The following is a 19,816-nucleotide window of genomic DNA, read 5'->3' as shown; positions in this document are numbered from 1 at the left end:
CAACTCTGCTTGGTATCCCAGCCATTGTACTGCCTGGAGTTTTAAGATGGGAGACCACCAAGGAAGTCCAGGGTTGCTATGCAGATGAAGTCAATGGCCAACCAGCTCTGCAAGTCTCTTGCCTTGAAAACCCTACAGGATTGCCATACGTTGGCTGTGACTTGGCAGCACTTTACACACACATACATAAATGCTATAAGCAAGGCAGGATCTCTTGGGGGTTCCACATTGCTTCAGAACTCAGATACTATTTCCTTGAGGCACCTCCCTGAATCATAAGGGTTACTATTTTTGTCCTCCTTATTTGTTCTGGGTTTCATTCCAGTGTCTTATATCATGCATTATTTGAGGGAGGAGGTTGGGTCTTTCTGTGGATAGTGTCAGACTAGGAGCTGGGAGATCCAGGTTCAAATCCCCATTCTGCCATGGAAGCTGGGCCAATCACATTAGCAGCCGAACCTACCCCACAGGGTGGTAGTGATGATAAAAGGGTGAAGGGGAGAATGTTTGGGCCCCTGTTGTAGAGAAATGTGGGATGAACATGTAGTCAGTCAATAAACAAATAAATGTGACTTTCGTACCAAAGGTCTGAGAAACATAAAGAGAACTCGTATTACATTTCCTTCTCTCTGGGGTTTTAAAATCACAGTGCTGCTATTAGCCTCAATATAAAGCATATGTTGCAAATTAAAACTGTGAGGAAAAACAATGAAGTGTTTTTTTCTCATAAGCCATTTCATATTTTCATGTGTTCTAGTGCAATTCTATCTGTATTTTTTTACTGCAGCAATAATAAGTAATAGATTAGCTTAAGCATTCTGGTATTAAGGGGCAAAATATTGACATAGCATCCTGCCTGGTTTCAGTTGTTTTTACTTACCAGTTCCTCATGTTCTCCCTGTCTCTTCTGTACCTCTGCTTCCACCATTATTCTTCATCCTTTTTTCTTTAACTTCTTGTACGAAGTTTGTAGCTGAGATTGCCTAGTTATTACATTTTGTTTCCTTGGCTAAAACCTCTTCAGGATCCCTGTTCTTGTTTTTCTTTCTTTTTATTGCTACTTTGCAACATCAATAAATGAGAGAAGACAGCTTAGAAACACGAAATGGTTCATATCATTCTTACAAAGCACTTCCCTGAACAGGTAGAGTAACCTGGTAATAAGGCTGGCCCACTGTTCTGTTGGGGTTTTGTATGTAACTGGCAATATGGCCATGGGAGGGAAGGTGGCATGTTACAGCCTGATCTCATCAGACCTTGGAAGCTAATCAGGGTTGGTACTTGGATGAGAGACTGCAGAGGAAGATAGTTTCAGCAGGTAGCCTTGATGGTCTTAGGATTGCCAGCTCTGGGTTGGGAAATTCTTGGAGATTTGGCGGGTAGAGCCCAGGGATGGTGGGGTTTGGGGAGGGCAGGGACCTCATAATGCCTAAACCCTACCATCCAAATAAGTCATTTTCTCCAGGGGGAACTGATTTCTGTCACCAGGAGATAATTTGTAATTCCGGGAGATCTCCAGCCACCACGTGGAGGCTGGCTTCCCAGGCTGGCCTACAGTAGAACAACTGGATTTCAATCCAGTAGGACCTTAGAGACCAACAAGATTTTCGGGGTGTGGGGTTTCAAGAGTCAAAGCACCCTTCATCAGCTCTGACAAAGGGAGCTTTGACTCTCAAAAGCTCATCCCCCGAAAATTGTGTTGGTCTCTAAGGTGCTACTGGTCTCAAATTTAGCTGTTCTGCAGAGGTAGGCATTGGCAAACTTGTGATCTTCCATCTTACAAAACTTCTTCTTCTTCTTCTTCTTGTTGTTCATGTCTTCAATTTAGTTTCAGCTCACATGGTGAGTTATGAAATCAATCAGCACAAACTCCACCTTTGAAGGATAAAGAATTGAGGCTGAACGATCACTAATGAAATGACTGACTATTATACTGGAGCTAGAAAATCAATCTCTAAGTTATTTTGTTAGCCTACCTCCTACCCCTGATAAAAAGCATTATCTCTGCAGAAGCATTTTGCTAGATAAAATGTACTTTTGGAAGCCTTTGTGGGTAATTTTAATTCAGGAATTTATTATAATTATATTTGATAAGTCCAAAACTTTTTTACCCCAGAACTTTAAGAGCCTTGCTGTTGCAGAGATTAGAGATGTGCTTGTAATTGGAAGCACATATCCTTCCTGCTTTCAGTGAGCTCAGGGAAGGGTTCAAGGTCACCTTCCCCATGTTTTATCTTTATGATAATCCTGTGAGTGATGGTTACTGCCCAAGGAGGCCACCACCAGTATGAGGATTTGAACCCAGCCCCCCCCCCCAGTTAGTCTAGTACTGAACCATCACTTTGGATTTTGTATACTAAATAGACTACTGCAGACAAATCTAATTCATGTTTGATCAGAAGAAAAACCCATTAAATTCAGTGGAAGTTATTACAGAGAAATGAATGTGCTTAAGATCTCTGGAATTACAAATTATCTCCAGAGATCAGTTCCCCTGGAGAAAATGGCTGCTTTGCTGGGCAGGTTATGAGCTCCCTCCCTTCCCCAAACCCCACCCTCTCCAGGCTCCACCCAGAAATCTCCAACAATTTCCCATTCTGGTTTTGGCAACCCTACCATCAAACTTGTGAATACTAAAGTCTGAGTACCGTACCCCCTCTGAAGTTAAAATACTCAGCCATTAATGTATTTTCCGTTCAGCATTTACAGAAAAAAGCACTTTAGTAAGGACACGCTTACTAATATATTATCTAATTGATACAGGTCTATGATGGCCCCAACATACACTCGCGTCTCATTGAAGTATACTGTGGTGTAACCCTTTCTTCATTCACTTCCTCTGGAAACTCTGTTACTCTGCAGTTCATCTCTGATTTTTCTATAAATGGAAAGGGTTTTCTTTTGGACTGGTATGCCATGGAAGCTCCTACAGACATTGGACAGACCGTTCCTACAGGTTTGTCTCTTGATCATGTAGTTAATACAGGCCACATCAACACATGTAGATTGTTGGCTCATGATTTTTTGGTCTGCAAAATGGAACAGTATAGCCTTGTGACAACACACCTTTTGGAAAGAAAGCCCCTAAAGCATGTGGTGTAGTATCACTCTAGTCCACAGTATAGTATATATACCAAGTTGGAATTGTTTTCCTTTATATTGTGGAACCAGAGATAAAGCAATAGCCAGGGATAGAAGAGGTAGGCAGGTATGGAAGCTTAACTGCTGCATAGTCAGGCCCACAGGTCTCTGTTTCTGTGAAGGAGTACTTCCACCATTGCCTGTAATGTTTGTGGCAACAGTTGGGTGATCTGGTGTATGATTTGATTCTCTCTTCAGTCTGATAGAATCTGAAATGCAGCAACAATCAGGGATTGTTTGGCTGGCTGGTTGGTTTAAAAGATTTTTTCAGGAGACTGCAGGGAGACTGCAGCCAAGGGAGACTGCAGCCAAGAAATCAGAAGGAGATTGAGACTGGGAAGGGCAGCCATGAAGGAGCTAGAAAAGATTCTTAAGTGTAAGGATGTGTCACTGGCAACCAAAATCAAGTTAATTCATGCCGTAGTATTCCCTGTTACTATTATAGGTGTGAAAGCTGGATAATGAAGAAAGCTGATAGGAAGAAAGTAGATTCCTTTGAAATGTGGTGTTGGAGGAGAGTGTCAGGAGTACCATGGATTGCCAAACAAAATCAGTGGGTTATAGATCAAATCAAGCCTGAACTGACCCTAGTAGCTAAAATGACTAAACTCAGGCTGTTGTACTTTGGTCACATTATGAGAAGACAAGAGTCACTGGAAAAGACAATCATGCTAGGAAAAGGTGAAGGCAGCAGGAAAAGAGATGGATTGACTCTATAAAGGAAGCCGTGGCCCTCAGTTTGCAAGATCTGAGCAAGGCTGTTAAGGATAGGGCATTTTGGAGGACATTGATTCATAGGGTCACCATGAATCAGAAGTGACTTGATGGCGCTTAACACACACACAGTCCACTGTGCAAGCACTGGGTTATTACTGACCCATGGGGTGATGTCACATCACGACATTTACTTGGCTGACTATGTTTATGGAGTGGTTTGCCATTGCCTTCCTCAGTCATCTACCTTTTACCCCCAGCAAACTGAGTATTCCTTTTACCAACCTCAGAAGGATGAACGGCTGAGTCAACCTTGAGCCGGTTACCTGAAACCGACTTCCGTTGAGATTGAACTCAGGTTGTGAGCAGAGCTTTGACTACAGTACCACTTACCACTCTGGGCCACAGGGCTCAAATGTTACTTACAACATACAAAATAAAACAACCTTTGTATGAAATAAAACATCTCCTTATGAACAGAAACAACAAGCAAAAAAACTCTGGGAAAGAAGCAAAAAGGCAATGTTTAGGGAAAAGGAAAGGCTAACTAGCTTTTCCTAAAAGAAAGCAAAAATTTCTCAGCTATACTAGGAGATCATTCCGTAGTCTTGAGGCTCCAGGTGTAAAGGCCCTATTTTTTGTGACACCGTTTGTGTTGCACGGATGGATATACAGGCAGACAGAGCAGCAGATGTTGCGAAGCAAAGCCTGATCGCATATGTAGTCAAGAGGAGGTTGATCCAGAGATACATCAGTTCAGACTTAATGCCGATGCCACAGTGCAGATGTGTTAAAGTTGCCTCAAATTGAGATGATTGAGTGGAAACAGTGGAAGCAATCTCTTGCTTGTACAAGTGCAGGATCCAAGCCTTGGGAAGAGGGGAATGAGTATGCTCTACTGGGACCCCATGGGGCCTGGCCCAGTCTTCAAACCATTACCATGATAAAGTCTATTTATGTCATTTCAGAAATAATATACATATATATTTTTAAAGACTCATGACATTGTGTGTATATGTGGTGCAGAGGGCATGTTACAAGTTTGTACCGAGCCCAGGGAAATTATACTTGGGCCCTGTACGAGTGACATATTCTAAGAACGTAAGTGAATGGAGATAGAATTTCAATGAAGGTTAGGGTTGCTAGGTCTAGGTTGGGAAATACCTGGAGGTTTTGGGGGTGGAGCCTGGGGAGGGTGGCATTGGGGAGGGACCTCAACAGTGTATAATGCCATAGAATCCACCTTTCAAAGTTGCCATTTTCTCCAAGTGAACTGATCTCTGTTGCCTGGAGATCACTTGTAATAGCAGGAGATCTCCAGCCATCACCTGGAGGTTGGCAACCCTAATGAAGATACACAAGGTATTAATATCACCTAAAATGTCACGCAAGTCATAAACACTGCTGGGACAGGAGAGAGTTTAAAAAATTACCTAATGTATCTCCATGTGTTCTCCTGCCGACGATTCAAGGGATCTTCTGTTAAATTATGTATGAGTTAACAGAATGCTAGAATATCATCACCCCACCAGTTTAACTTCCATATAAATTATCTTGTCACAGGTGCCTGCGGAGGTGTAGCAATAGCCAGCAATGCACCGTTGTTCCTGTTCTCACCAGGGTGGCCCTCAGACTACAGTAATATGGCAAACTGTACCTGGGTTATCCGATCGCGAAGCTCAACAGTGGAGTTCAACATCCTGGCTCTAGACATTGAGACTCATGGCGGCTCCTGCAACTATGATAAACTTGTTTTCAGAGACGGTGAGAAATGTCAGCACATTCCCATGATGTGAGATGCAAACAGAAGGAACTGGGTTTTTTTAAACCCCCCATAATTACCTTCACAGTTTAAAACAAAATGCACTATCTGATGCTTGGCTTGTCCTGCCCTGCATTGGACTATCAGTGACATGAGACTGCCACAAGTTACAGCCATGTGGAGCCACCAGTAGTCACAAGAGATTCCAGTAGACCCCATGTGTGCCTGCAGTAATATATGATGAGCCCTCAGACAAACCACACGAATACATGAAGCTGCCTTATACTGAGCCAGTCCTTTGATGTCCCAAAGTATTAACTGGAAGTGACTATCCACGGTCTCAGATGAAGGTCTTGCATATCTCCTGCTATCTGATCCTTTTTAAATTGGGGATGCCAGGGATTGATCCTGGAACCTTCTGAATGCATGGGAGATGCTCTGAGGAGCCCCTCTCCTGTTTTTGGAGGGCTGTTCTGCTCTTTACCCCCTACACTCCACCACAACATGGAGGCCCTGAGCCCGGCCTTGGCTGGGGATGGCAGGGTGGAAACTTAATAAAACAAACAAATAAATAAACAAACATATTTGCTCATCAGAGCAGGGTCTTCTGCAGGTGCCAATCCTTCAAATGGGCAAAATCAACAACTGCCCATACACGTGCCTTCTCTATTGTGCGCCCCATCTCATGGAACTGCCTGCTTGAGGAGATCAGGAAGGCTCCCACTCTCCTGGCTTTCTGCAAATTATGCAAAATTGAATTATTCAAGAGGGCTTTTCTGTGCAGGTAATAGTTGCTTGGATAAATTATTGGGAACTGTGGTTTCTACTACTGTGTGTAGTTTGATGAAACTAGGATCCTATGTAATTTGGACATCATTTAATGTGCTGTGTTAATACTTATGCTTTGCATCAGTTCTGTTTTTAGACTTCTGGTTGGTTCTACAACCCTAATTCCTATTGCATTGTTTACTGAATGTTCCATCCTGTCAATTGTGTTGACTCTCTGTTGGAAATATATGGAATAATTACCTGACTAGATCTGGCTTCCAATGTCATTAACTGGAGACTAGACTGTGCAGTATAATGTATAAAGTTTGGCTCCTTGAAAGAGAGGGGGCTGGAAAATATCACAAGGAACTGGTACAGGAGCCGTAGCTTTGGGTTTAATTCAGTGTCGTGCTGTCCTACTTTTTTTCCCTAGGAGACAACAGTTTAGCACCTGTTCTGTCCACTGAATGTGGCCGTGAAATTCCTGGACCAATAAGATCAACTGGGGACTCTATGTTCATTCAGTTCACTTCAGATGGAAGTGTCACTGGTGCTGGGTTTAATGCTTCTTTCCACAAGAGTGAGTTGTTTTTTTACAATTTATCTACAGATTGGAATGGAATATGGATTAAATAACATTAAATAGTACTCTGTTCCCCTTTATTCAGGTTGTGGTGGCTACTTGCATGCAAACAGAGGTGTGATCACTTCACCAAACTATGGCCAATCCTATCCTCCTAACCTTAATTGTTCCTGGCATGTTTTGGTTACTCCTGGCTTCATCATTGGTGTACATTTTGAAGAACCATTCCAGGTGCTGAATGAAGATTCTTTCTGCAGCCATGGAGATTATGTTGAGGTGAGGCATGCCTGGCCCGTGAACACACTAGCAACTTACCTCGCAATTTACACGCGTCCAGTACACAAGTATCCAAAACGACTGTAAATTTCTGTTCCCACCGCGCCGCCTTTCTCCGCTGCATTTGATAAGCCCGAAGACCGGCATGCTCCCACGCATGCCCAATCGGCACTCCAAGCAAGGACGGCGATTGGTTTAGCGTTAGTAAGGGAGGCGGGGGGAGTGCGGGGGTTGGCTGGCAGCAGGAAGTGGACTGGCAGCAGGAAGTGGATTGAACACACATTGCATGTTCCCACTTTAAGGCACCGGGTGTGGAAGACGTTTTATTTTATTAATTCGCTGTATAAGCGGATGCGCTTAACTCGGAGAAATTGTGCTCTGGAGATGTCCTCGGAATCCTTCGGGTGAGATGAAATGGGAACATGCAAGGAAAGCCCGCGGAAATTGGAGCTGCAAACGCTCAGTGTGGACATGGCCCTGGTTAGACAAAGGGTTTTGTCTGCTCTAGAGGAAGGGGTTGCAGACATTATGAAGGCCAGGGAGAGTGGGGAAACATTTCTCATTCTTTTTTCTTATTCCAGTGTCCTTATACAATATGCTGTTACTGATTTGCCAGTTATAGTAAAGATAGATAGACTAATAGTCTCATGGGCAATGTAATAGATCAGTGAAACTGTCTCTTTATGGGGAACAAATAATATGTACCTTTTTTACCATCTGTACATACCACTAGGTGCCATAACTGGTCATGGGTTCCCATAGTCATTATGTATAAAATATAATATAATATATATTATATTTTCCCAATATTATGTAATGTATAAATACACACATTGGATTAATATGTAAAGTACTCTTTAGATTTGGAACAGCTGGGATAAATTCCCAGGTCACTGGTGAATTCATTGGATGACCTTGGACAAGTCACTATATCTTTTTTTTTCCAATTATGTATCTGAAAAGTGGGAATAGTGAGGGAAGGCAGTATGGTATAGCCCTATCTTTTCAGATCTCGGAAGCGAAACAGAGGCGATATTTGGAAGGGAGACCACCAAGGAAGACTCTGCAGAGGAAGGCAATAGCAAACCACCTCTGCTTATTCATTTGCCTTGAAAGTCCCTTGCTGGGGTCGCCATAGGTTGGTTGGTGGTGACTTGACAGCACTTTACACGCACACACAAAGTGGGAATAACAGTTTGATCGTGCAGGTTTGTTGTGAAGCTAAAGTAAGGACAGCAATGCACTTTCACATTTAACAATGATATGCAAATTATTGGCAATGGTATATTCCCCACAATGCTGTTCCGGACAATTTCTTGACCGCTGTTCTCTGTGACAATGTATTTTTATTTATTTATTCATTAGCTTAGAAACGGACCAGATCTCTCTGCCCCACCACTTGGACCCAATGGAGGGAATGGGCGGTTTTGCGGTAGCAGTTCCTTTTCTACCATGCATACCTCAGATAATCAGCTGTTTGTCCACTTCACTTCTGACAGCCATAACGGAGGACAGGGTTTCAAACTCAAGTATGAAGCAAAGGGTCTGGGTGAGTGTTGGCAATGAATGCAAACAGAGGGTCTTGCAGAACATGGAAACGTAATACAGTGATTTCTAAATCATTAATCGGGGCCTCTTGTTGATGAGTCAATATGTTGGTAACACAAATTATTTATTTACTTTATTCACAGTCTGCCTTTCTTGCTGAAACTCAAGGTGGATTGCAACATTTAAAACAATAGGAACAGTATAAGACATCATAAGCAGTGTAATAAGATTGGATTATAAAGTAAGAAAAAACTTTTAATAAAACTGGTATAAGGCATGCCATATAAAAAATGCAAAAACAGAAATTAGAAAACAGTGCAGCAAAAACGAGAAAATACAATAAACAGTGCCATAAACTACAGTATGGTAAAAAAGCGCTGAGATACAACTTCCGTCTTTGGAATATCCAACAAGTGAGTCAAAATGTGTCCTTTGACCTCCTTTGAATGTGGGTAAGGACTACTTCTGACATTATATTTATCAACCAGTTTTGTTTTTTTAAGGAGTTTGGGATGCAACTACAAAATGGCCAAAGGCCCCATAGAAAAACAAACTATGCATCAGATTTGAAAACAAGGGAAGAACAGATAAAACCAAAGTCAAATAATACTGTGAGCAGCTCCATTACATAAACCTCAGCAGATGATACCAGTGTATGATACCAGTGTTGCAAGGTCCAGGTGTGGGGAGTAGTGGAAAGAGTGGCAGATTAGGACCCTAGGCAACACAGGTTCAAATCCCCACTTCTGCAGTGGAAGATCTCTGGGTGACCTTGGGCCAATTGCAAACTCTCTGCCTGGCTTACCTCACAGGGTTGTTGTGGAGAGATGTTCTAAGTTGGTTTGTGTCCCAACTGGGGGGTAAAATGGGATATTAATAAATAAATGCATCATAAATGCAAATGCATAGTCTGAAGGCATGTGGATCAGCAACCCTGCTATAGTTAGGTACAGGGCAATCCTTAACAGGTATAATGGGAAGAAAATCCCATTGTATCCAGTGGGGTTTACTCTCAGGGAAGTGTATTTAGGATTGCACTCAGCATCTGCTCACTGCCTGGATAGGTGGCTTCCTCTACACCACCTTGAGTTCCAAGATGGTAGAAAGGCCAGAAAGAGATGTAAACAAACAACTAAATAAATGTAACCGAAAAGTAAGATTGGGTTTATAGATGACCCTTTTTGGCTTTTATATAGTAGAATACATTTTAAAGATACCACACGTGTTCTTTATATTATTTAACATGCTTGAATTTTCTTCTAGCTTGTGGAGGGATTGTCTACGTTAGTCAGCCCAACCCCTCTGGATATATCTCTTCACCCAACTATCCTGGAAATTATCCACCACATGCTGATTGTGTCTGGACGGTAACTGTTCTCTCTGGAGAGGCTGTGGAGCTCAAGTTTGAAGATCAGTTTGACATTGAACCTTCGCCCAAGTGTGTGCACGTTATTCTTCTCCTTTTTTTATTTAGTGAAGCCCCAGGCGACAGACTTTCCAGTGTGCAATTAAGTTCTTTAGCAATATTTGAAGTTGGGTTGGACCCCATGAATCCATTCCACCAATGGAAGTGTTTTTAGCGAGTTGAATGAGACAGCTTTGTCTGATACAGGATGCCTGGATGGGAAGGCTCGTTCCAGTGAAAGAAAGCACCTCCACTAGCAGAATGCATTCACAGGATCCAACCCGTTTTTAATTTTGTCTTTATAATGGCTTAATGCATTACAGTAAACAATTAGTTGATGATGTGCTATGGTGGAAGGGCCCCTTTGCAGCTTAAGGCAAGTATGGATGGTGTTCTAGAGCATTCGTCTTTTCTCAGCAACCTAGTAATGTTTTCCTTGTCAGAAATGTTCTTGGTCTTAGTGTCCTTCCCCCACCCCCCATCACTACTGTTACCCATTTTGAGAAATACAATTTCCAGAATGCACTGGAGATGAAAGCAGAGGATTAAAGATGGATGTGAGCTAGATGAAGCTTACCTACCACTACTTAGGCCTGTATTTGGGACTTTCCCTGCTGAATCAAGGTGGTGGGGGCCCTGGACTTTGCACTAGGGTTGCCAGGTCCCTCTTCGCCACTGGTGGGAGGTTTTTGGGGTGGAGCCTGAGGAGGGTGGGGTTTGGGAAGGGGAGGGACTTTAATGCCATAGAGTCCAATTGCCAAAGCATCCATTTTCTCCAGGTGAACTGATCTCTATCGGCTGGAGATCAGTTGTAATAGCAGGACCTTAAAGAGTTCCACAGGGCCTGCAAGACCAAGCTATTCTGTCAGGCTTATGGTTGAGGCCAGCTATGGTTTCCTTTTCCTATGGATGCTGGCCTGCCTAACCTTCCACTGCTGCTTTCTTCCCTTCTTTGCCATTCTTTGGGGATGTATCCATCTGTCCACCCAACTGTAGCTCAAATGTTATGATTTAAGGGCACTATTGGACACTGTTGTCCTTTATTTAATGACTTTATAGGGCTATTTTGATCGTAATTTTAAGATTGTTGTATCTTATTTAACTGTATTATATGATTGCTTGGTTTGTGAGCCTCTCTGAGCTTGGCTTTGGCCAGGGAGGGCAGGGCAGAAGCTTGACCAAATCAATCAATCAATCAATCAATCATTAAACAAATAAATAGTATGCAGAAGGAGAGCAGACACAAGTCCACTGTTCGTGCCCTGAACCAAGCATGCTGGCCCTGCCTGCCCACATACTTCATGTGATCACAAGAGCCTACATGCATACAAAGTGTACCTGTGTAAGCATCATCCCTTTGATTAACACCCCAAAAGCAGCAGTTGTACACCTAAACTTTTGCTATTTGATATATATAAGGAAGAAAATCATCCTTACCTCACAGCCAATTTCATATCCTTACCTCACAGCCCATTTCATATCATGGTTCAAGATTGGTCTGATCACACACTTTAGAGTCATTTTAAGTAAAGGTGTGAAAGATGTTTGACAGCATTTATTGCATTAATATTTGGTGTCTGAACCATGCACTTTTAAATCCAAACAGGTTTTGAGCCAGAGAACAAAGAACTGCGAAGAACGCTCCACATGGCATTGCGACCTCTTTAGAGATTTCTTTCTCTGCAATTGATTTCAGATCTCAGATGACCCTAAGTGTTATTGATTGTTAACCTCTCTGTCTCCATCTTTGTATTTCTGTTCCCTCAGAACTGAATTAGTGCATAGTACGCTAGGTTATTTTTACCTGATGATCTGGATGCTTCCTGAAATGTTGTGAGGCATTTTTTTTCCTGCATATTTGTACATCTGTGTTCTTTTCTTTTAGCTGCACATTAAGTTACCTCGAATTACGAGATGGAGCTGACTCCAGTGCACCTCTTATTGCGCAACTCTGTGGAAATTCTCTGCCAGCCATTCAGAGATCTTCTGGAGCTACTCTATATATGAGATTTCGGTCTGACAGTACAGATACACGGGCTGGGTTCAATGCCAAGTATTCAAGAGGTGAAATGCGTTACTTCCTGACACTTTTACTAGTCCAAAATGTAAAAGAGATCAAATCTCTCTCTCTCTCTCTCTCTCTCTGTCTCTCAATTAATATTACTAAAATAATAATTCACTGTTACTAAAATAATAAAAAATAATTGTACTATTGAGCAATAGTACAATTTCTACAGTACAATGTTCCCTAAACCTGCCATGCAAAAAGTTGCACAACATTTGGCTGTTTTGGATTAGCTCAGTTGCAAGAGTTTCTATTGAATACTCTGTATTGTCCAACATATGCCAGCACTTGACAGATTCTGTCCATCTTTTTTCTTCTTTGCTTGAGGAAGAACAATATAATTCCGTTCCATTGAATGAAAACTAGTATATTATCACTATGAAAACACAGTGCATTTCCTGTTGTTGTTTTCTGTGCTTGTGGATGGGAAGGAAAGAGAGACAGCATAGCTGAGTTAATGTGTTCCAGTGGTAGGACTGGTGAATACCCTTGTGTTTCTCTGCAGCTGCATGTGGTGGAACCCTGACAGGGCAGAGCGGGCTCATCAAAAGTCCTGGATTTCCTGATCTTCATTATCAAGACAGTTTACTGTGTGAATGGTTCCTCCGTGGACCCATGGGTCATTATCTTTCCATTAGCTTTGAAGCACTAGATATCCAGAACTCAACAGAGTGTGCAAATGACTATTTGGAAATTCGAGAACGTGATACGTCAGGTCTGTGAAACAATTGTGTTGCTCTTTTTCTTGTTCCCTTACCAACTAACTTTATAGCATTTCCTTCTATAATTGCTGCAGTCAAACCAAGGGTTTGTGCCTCAATAGCATAGCAGCACCTCTTGGCACAAGTCAGGCAGAGTTGCCCTTGTATGCTCCACTTGGTCGCCAAACTTTTTTTGTTGTATCTTTTTGATGGGAGGAAACAATACATCAGTTCAAAGGGAACAAAACCATTCTTACAACCCATAAGATGTTATCAGGAGGGGAAGCTCTGCCTCCTTAGTATACTTTCACCTATGCAAAAAATTCCATGCATAACAATTCTAAGCTACATAGTGGCTTTCCCGGTCCCATCAGGACCAACATTTGCTGTTATCTCTGTCAAAGAATTGCCAGCTCCCAGCATCAAAGCCAAGGGGGTGGATGAGTCTATGTAGGTCTGGGCTTTCAGTGTGAATATGAAATAAATTTGGCCATGGGGCAAATCACAGTGCATGCATTCAAAGAAACATTTTTCAAAAAAGGAATTAAGTGGTTGTTTTGCAAGCTCTTGAATTATAGTTATTGTTTTCAAGCTGCATGTTTAAAATCAGCTCAGTTTATACCTGACCACCAGCCAGCCAAAATTCAAAAGGCATTATTCTCCACACATGGACACCCATTTGATATGGGGGAAAGATGAGGTAAAATATTTTAATAAACGGATTAATAAATATAAAGCGTTCTAGCTCACTCTTTGCCGTTCAGTGTGGGATGGAGCACAAATGAAAGTTAGTCAGTTAATACCAAATCACAAAATCATCCTGTTTCTCTTTTATTCTATTTATCTAGGGGATTTATTAGGTAAATACTGTGGTGCTACTATACCTGGTACCTTGGACACACCTGACAATCTGGCTTATATCAAGTTTGTTACGGATGACTCTGTAAATGCACCAGGCTTCATGCTGCGTTTTGCTGCTAGTTTTCAAGGTTTGCTGCAGAGTTTTAATTTACTTTCCAAATGTTTCCGGTTTCTGATACATGAAAGCATGCCCAATCTCCACTGGCTGCAAATAACATACCCTATTTCAGTGGTTGCCTACATGGTGCTCATAGGTGCCTTGGCACCCATCAACACCTTTCCTGGCGCCCACTAAGTGATTTTAGAGACTGAGTGGGGCCAGATGGGGCTTTTGCCCAGCAGGGCTTCTGATTGGCTACTGGAGATCTGATTGTGCAGATTTTTAAACATGTTTTGGTAGCTGCTGCTGCCAAAGCACAAACAACTTCACTGCATTACTGAGGTAATTTGGGTGTATGCAGGAAAATACGTTAAAACAATATGTCCTTCTAAAAAGGCAACCTGTTAAACATATTACTGACTGAAATGGTAGAGTCATTATAAGAGTTATGCATAAGCACAGTCCCTGACATTTTGTGTTTGGCTCCACCTCCCGCACCAGCCATTTTGTGCTTTTGCTCACCACCCTGTGTCAGAATTCCAGAACGATCCTTGCAGGCTCAAAAAGGTTGGGTATATCTCAAAAAGATGATCCTCCCCTTTTAAAAAGTTGTATACAAACAGTGTTTTATTACTGAACATAACTGTAACTTGTATACAAAATCAAGACAACACCCTGTTTTTCTTGATGGAAAACCTGGGAAAAATGAGTCTTACTTTTGAATAAATACAGTATTGAATGTCGCTCAGCATTTATTTGCCTTTCAAATCATGGCGTTAAATGGTGTTGATTGCATAACAGGAGGGCTTGTAACTTAATAGGATCATTTATGGGTCACTTCTGCTGTACGCTCCAGCACAAATATCCTGATAGTTTCCCACTTAATTCTGAAATGTGAGGAGGCATTGAAACAAAGTAACCATTACACATTTCTAAGTATTCTCTATATCTTTTCTTTCATGATTTACATGACATTGATAAGCATTTCATGTTCTACAGGGAAACATCAACTAATTTTGGAGGACTGATTTATTATTTGTGTTGTTCTAGCATGTGGAGGTGAACTCCGAGGCACTGCTGGGACATTTACTTCCCCGAACTATCTGAATCCATCTCTGCATAAACTCAAGTGTGAATGGAGAATTGTGGTACCTTTGGGACGACGGGTCACCCTAACTATTAGTGACATGAATTTTGGATTCAGCCAGAATTGTAGTTCAGATTATGTGGCTGTAAGTGTTAACCTGAATTTATGGGAAGGCATCCTTCCAAGACTGGCTAAAGTTGGAATCTACTTGTCACTTAAGAGAATGCACACAGTGTTGGTAAATATAATGCAGAGATCTATGGCAATGACCTCTTTGCAGTGACTTACCTCTGGTATAGGTCTAACATGTAACATAGGTCTCCACTTCCTAGTTATTCAGTACATAGAGCATCTCAACCCTAGAACTAGGAAGTGGAGAACAGTGCTGCTCATTACAGCCATATTGGAGATGTCAACATGTAGAAGCCATTTCCAACTGTCTCTGAATAATGATTCAGAGACAGTTGGAATTCATTCATTCATGCTAAAAGGCACTTGAATGAATTACAAAAAATAAAGAGAAAGTGAGCCGCTGACTGGTACTTAATAAGACATTATTAAAATATATGCTGTGACATCCATAGTATCTTTTATAAAATAGAAATGAAATGAGCGATATCAGAAAGATAATGAAAAGCATCTGTTTGAGGCAAAAGTATATCACTCATGAAACCCATTTCTATCTGCATTTACATAAGGCTCAAATAGAGGAGATGTCTCATTCGATTCACTGAAGGCTCTTGCATCCTCAATTTGCCTTGGAGCCATGTGGAGAAGAAAGAAGAGGTTCAGTCCTTCATTATTCATTTTGTTTTGCTCTTTGTGATCTTCATACTACCTGTTTGAGCCCTTGTAATCAAACACTTGTTGTTTTTTTCCAAGGCAACAGCAATCTCACTGAATTGGACTGTCCTTAGTCTGAATCTCTATAATGGTGAGGGAGAAACTGGTTGACTTTTCTAGAATATTCAGACCTTACAAACGAGATGGAACCTATGCTGAGTCAGCACTAACTGCTTATCCTATTTTTCTTTACTCCAATATAAGTCTAGAGGAGGGAAGGGTTTTACATTATAACACTCGCCCTGCATTATCACCTTCTTCTGAGAGAGAAAAGGTTACAGCTAAGAGTATATCAGGGCCGGATTTAGGTTTGATGAGGCCCTAAGCTATTGAAGGTAATGGGGCCCTTTATATGTCCAGCTGTCCTTTGTCAACAACAAATTGTCGTTTTTTGTGTTGAATATATGCTATATGGTAATTTATGGACCTAATAGGTATCTAAAGCCATTTGCACATAACAAAATATGTATTTTATCAAAGTAATTGTTGAACTGAAATACAATTAAGAAGAAGTATATTAATAGTGAAATAATTATTATTTCCTTTAATTTTTGGGGGGGGGCCCAAGAGAGTGGGGCCCTAAGCTATAGCTTGTTTAGCTTATACGTAAATCCGGCTGTATATCACTGTATATCAGTGTTGGCTTCAGTGGCCATAGCAAGGGGAAAAGGCAAGACAACCAACTACAGTTCAGTGCTCAGCACTGAAATAGATGCATATCATACTGTGTGGTTCTACTTTTGAGGTAGCTTCTTCCTATACTTCTGATTTAGCACTAAAATTCTAATGTAAGAGCTGAGAGCCTCCAGTACCAATACATGATGATTTAGTTCTGTTGACTTGAAAGGAGTTTAAGATACAACATGCTCTGTGTGAACTGTGACCCTTCTGCGGGGAAGTCATGAGCCTCAGAATATAATGAATGAGAAACATTCATCAGTCAGCTGTAGTACAAATTTAGCCAAGAAGATGCTTGGATCTCTGCGTAAGGGACAGAATACATTCAATTCAAAGGTTCTAGGGAAGTGTCAACATGCAGGTAATAAAACTTTTGAAAATTTGTGAAGCTCTGCAATATGGAAATGGCCTATAAATTAGAATACTTGGACAATGGGAGTTAAAACAGAAAGTTTTTGCCTATCCCTGTCATTCCACTGTAAGGGGAACACAGAACTTACATGATGGAAGTATTAAAAATACCCAGAGTTAGGTTTTCCTGATTTAAACCTAGACTCTCATATCTTTGGAACCTTTCCTTTGCAAAATGACAGGTCTGCTCAGTCCTGTCGTGCATATCCAGGGCTGACCCATCCACTAGGCAGCCTAGGGCACCAGAGGTGGAGAGGCACCAACCGGTCCGGTCATCCACCTGCCCACAGCATCAAAGACTGATGTGCCTTGGTGTATGTGGGGGGTGTGTGAGAGAAAGAGCAGTCACTTCCCCAGGACACAAGGGGTGGGGGTGGCAAAACCTCACTGCCTAGGGCACCAACAGTCTTGGGCTGGCCCAGTACATATCCAGTACTGCTCTGCCCTCCCTCATTTCCCTTTTTTTCAAACAAAACTCCTACATCTCACAACAGACTGGGAACAAGAAAGGTAGGTGGGCAGGCAGAAGCAGCATCATGATGGGAAAGATTTGGAGTGGGGCAAGTTTGATCCTGAATATAACAATTTCTTACAGGCATAGAAAGCTTCAGTCTCAGCTGAGATAATTTGGTAATCCCACTTTAATAGCCTAGATGTTCTCTTGTACATTTCAATCAAAACTGAAGCACACATTTGTGCAGAAGACTTCAGTGAAGCTTCTAAATAAGTTGATAGCCATATGACATATTGCGAGTAGAAATCCCTTTTCTAATGTTTGGCTTGGTTTTTCTCTTGGTAAACAGATTCACAATGGTGTGGGAGAAAATACTCCCATGATATCTAAACTGTGTGGTGTGGTGAATCCAGGCACTCAGGTGAAATCTTCAGGAAACAAGATTACAGTAATTATGGTAACAAGCCACAATGAAGCAGAGGGAAGTTTTAGGATTGCATATGCTTCTGAGGAAGACGCAGGTAATCTGATATGCTTCTTCACTAGATAGCTTTTGCAGCTAGGAATGGCATCCTCCCAAACCCAAATATAAATGATTTTTAGCTTTCCTCTTCCATATCCTCTGCCGTTAACTTTTATAAGAAGACATCACAGTATTATATATCTTTGTCCACTTGTGTCTTTAACATGTATGTAAGAAACTAGGGTATGGATGGCTAAAGGCCAATGTCTTTGCAATGCTAGAGCAACTAGATGAATGTCTGACGTAGAGAGCTAGTTGGCCCACTAGTTCAGAGTTAAAAATTCTAGTGTGATTGTTTAAAGTTTGTGAAGACTTTTAGCAGTGTTCTCTTTGCTTCTTTTATCCTGCCAGTCTGTAAAAGAACAAATCAGGCAAATCCAGCAGTACCTCACTGGTTGACTGAAGAGCTGAGCTGTGAACTGTTCTGGGCATTTTAGAAGATGAGGAAAACAAATTTTGTCTTAAACAACCCCCCCCCCATACCAGGAGTTGCCTAAATTAAGAGTGATAGACTAGTTACAGTGGTACCAATTATATTAGCTTAGCAATCACCCAGTAGAGTGACATCAATACAAACATAGTGAGACGAGCCATTCTCTATGCATGGGTGTATTTGTATGTACCATTACTTGTATGCCAAAACTGTCCCTGTCCTCTTCCAATGATATGCTCTTTCTTCAGTGTGTGGTGGACTCCTACTCAGTTCAAAGGGTGGCAACCTCACTTCTCCTGGCTTTGATGGTACCAGCAATTATTCAAACAATCTGAACTGTGAATGGGTCATCCAAAATCCACATCCATCTGTCACAACCATTCACCTTTCCTTTGGACATTTCAACTTGGAGGAGCACATTAATTGCCAGAATGACTACTTGGAGATTCGACTAGGTAGGTCACCACTCTTCATTTCTCCATCCAGGAGCTGCTGGCGGTGGTCAGATAATGCTTGCAGACACCTGCTTTTTTCTGGGAGGAAATATATTGGTTCCAATCAATTGGATAAACTCCCATCAGAACAGAAAAAACCTTGCCACATCTGATGCTGCTTTTAAAAAAGCCCATTGCTTTAATAGCCAGAAATGTGTTTTTACCAGATTCACTTGCTATGTTGCCTCCACTTCATCGTGGACATAGTGGATCTTGCTCTACCGCTTTCACAGGCTGCTGGATTGACTACTGAATCATGGGGCTGCCCTTGAAGATTGCCGGCAAGTTTCAGCAATTCAAAGTGACGCTGTGCTTCTCCAGACCAATCTTGTTCTTTATCCACTGTGTTGGGCACCTAGACCAAATAAAACCCCTTCATGTCTATGCTCCACATATCTCAGGGATCATTTCTGTCTAAGCCAGACTTCATGCCAATTACACTCCATTAATCAAGCTTTGCTTCAAGTTTTAACCTTGCATTAAATATGATATGTTGTGGCAGGAAAAATACAGCAGTTTTGATTTTTTTAAAATTTTCCTGCTATATTCATAAACCAGCTCCAGCTTTGGCAAGGCTGTATATAAAAGTTTAAAATAAGTAATAAAAGGCTGTTTTTAAGCCATAGCTAGCCACCAGCATTCTTTTGCCTAGCAGGTCAAACTTTTGTCATGTAAACTAAAGCATGATACCCATTCTTCCTAATTAATTATATGAGATTTGGCTCAAGCATTCAAAGAGGTAAGAACTATGGACTTGGGCTTAGGAATACTGGTTTTAGCTATTTCATAGCATAATTTTTTTTTATGTAGGAGATGCTGATGGAGAGCTCTTGTACAGGCTGTGTGGCTCCAGAGTACGTCTCGAGCCTCTACTGATAGCAGCTCCTCAGATCTGGATGCAGTTTTTGAGTAATGCTGAAAACACAAACCGAGGATTCTTCATCCGCTATTCATCTGCAGGTATGCTGA

General features: G+C 41.6%; 1 protein-coding gene across 1 annotated transcript in view; it reads left to right on the top strand.

Moving 5' to 3' along the window:
* Positions 1 to 19,816, top strand: part of CUBN (cubilin) — a 157,887-nt gene that overhangs the window by 100,601 nt on the left and 37,470 nt on the right. The window contains 13 exon segments of the mRNA XM_056857098.1: positions 2,764 to 2,956; positions 5,419 to 5,619; positions 6,819 to 6,965; positions 7,054 to 7,244; positions 8,610 to 8,793; positions 10,056 to 10,230; positions 12,083 to 12,261; positions 12,768 to 12,977; positions 13,812 to 13,952; positions 14,975 to 15,156; positions 17,747 to 17,918; positions 18,602 to 18,808; positions 19,658 to 19,807. Of these exon segments, the coding sequence (XP_056713076.1) occupies positions 2,764 to 2,956; positions 5,419 to 5,619; positions 6,819 to 6,965; positions 7,054 to 7,244; positions 8,610 to 8,793; positions 10,056 to 10,230; positions 12,083 to 12,261; positions 12,768 to 12,977; positions 13,812 to 13,952; positions 14,975 to 15,156; positions 17,747 to 17,918; positions 18,602 to 18,808; positions 19,658 to 19,807 (2,332 nt within the window).

This window comes from Euleptes europaea, chromosome 11 (assembly GCF_029931775.1).
Source record: "Euleptes europaea isolate rEulEur1 chromosome 11, rEulEur1.hap1, whole genome shotgun sequence".
In the NCBI taxonomy this organism is placed as follows: Eukaryota; Metazoa; Chordata; class Lepidosauria; order Squamata; family Sphaerodactylidae; genus Euleptes; species Euleptes europaea.
Note: the sequence above shows the minus strand (reverse complement) of the source record. Positions and strands in the feature narration are given on the sequence as shown.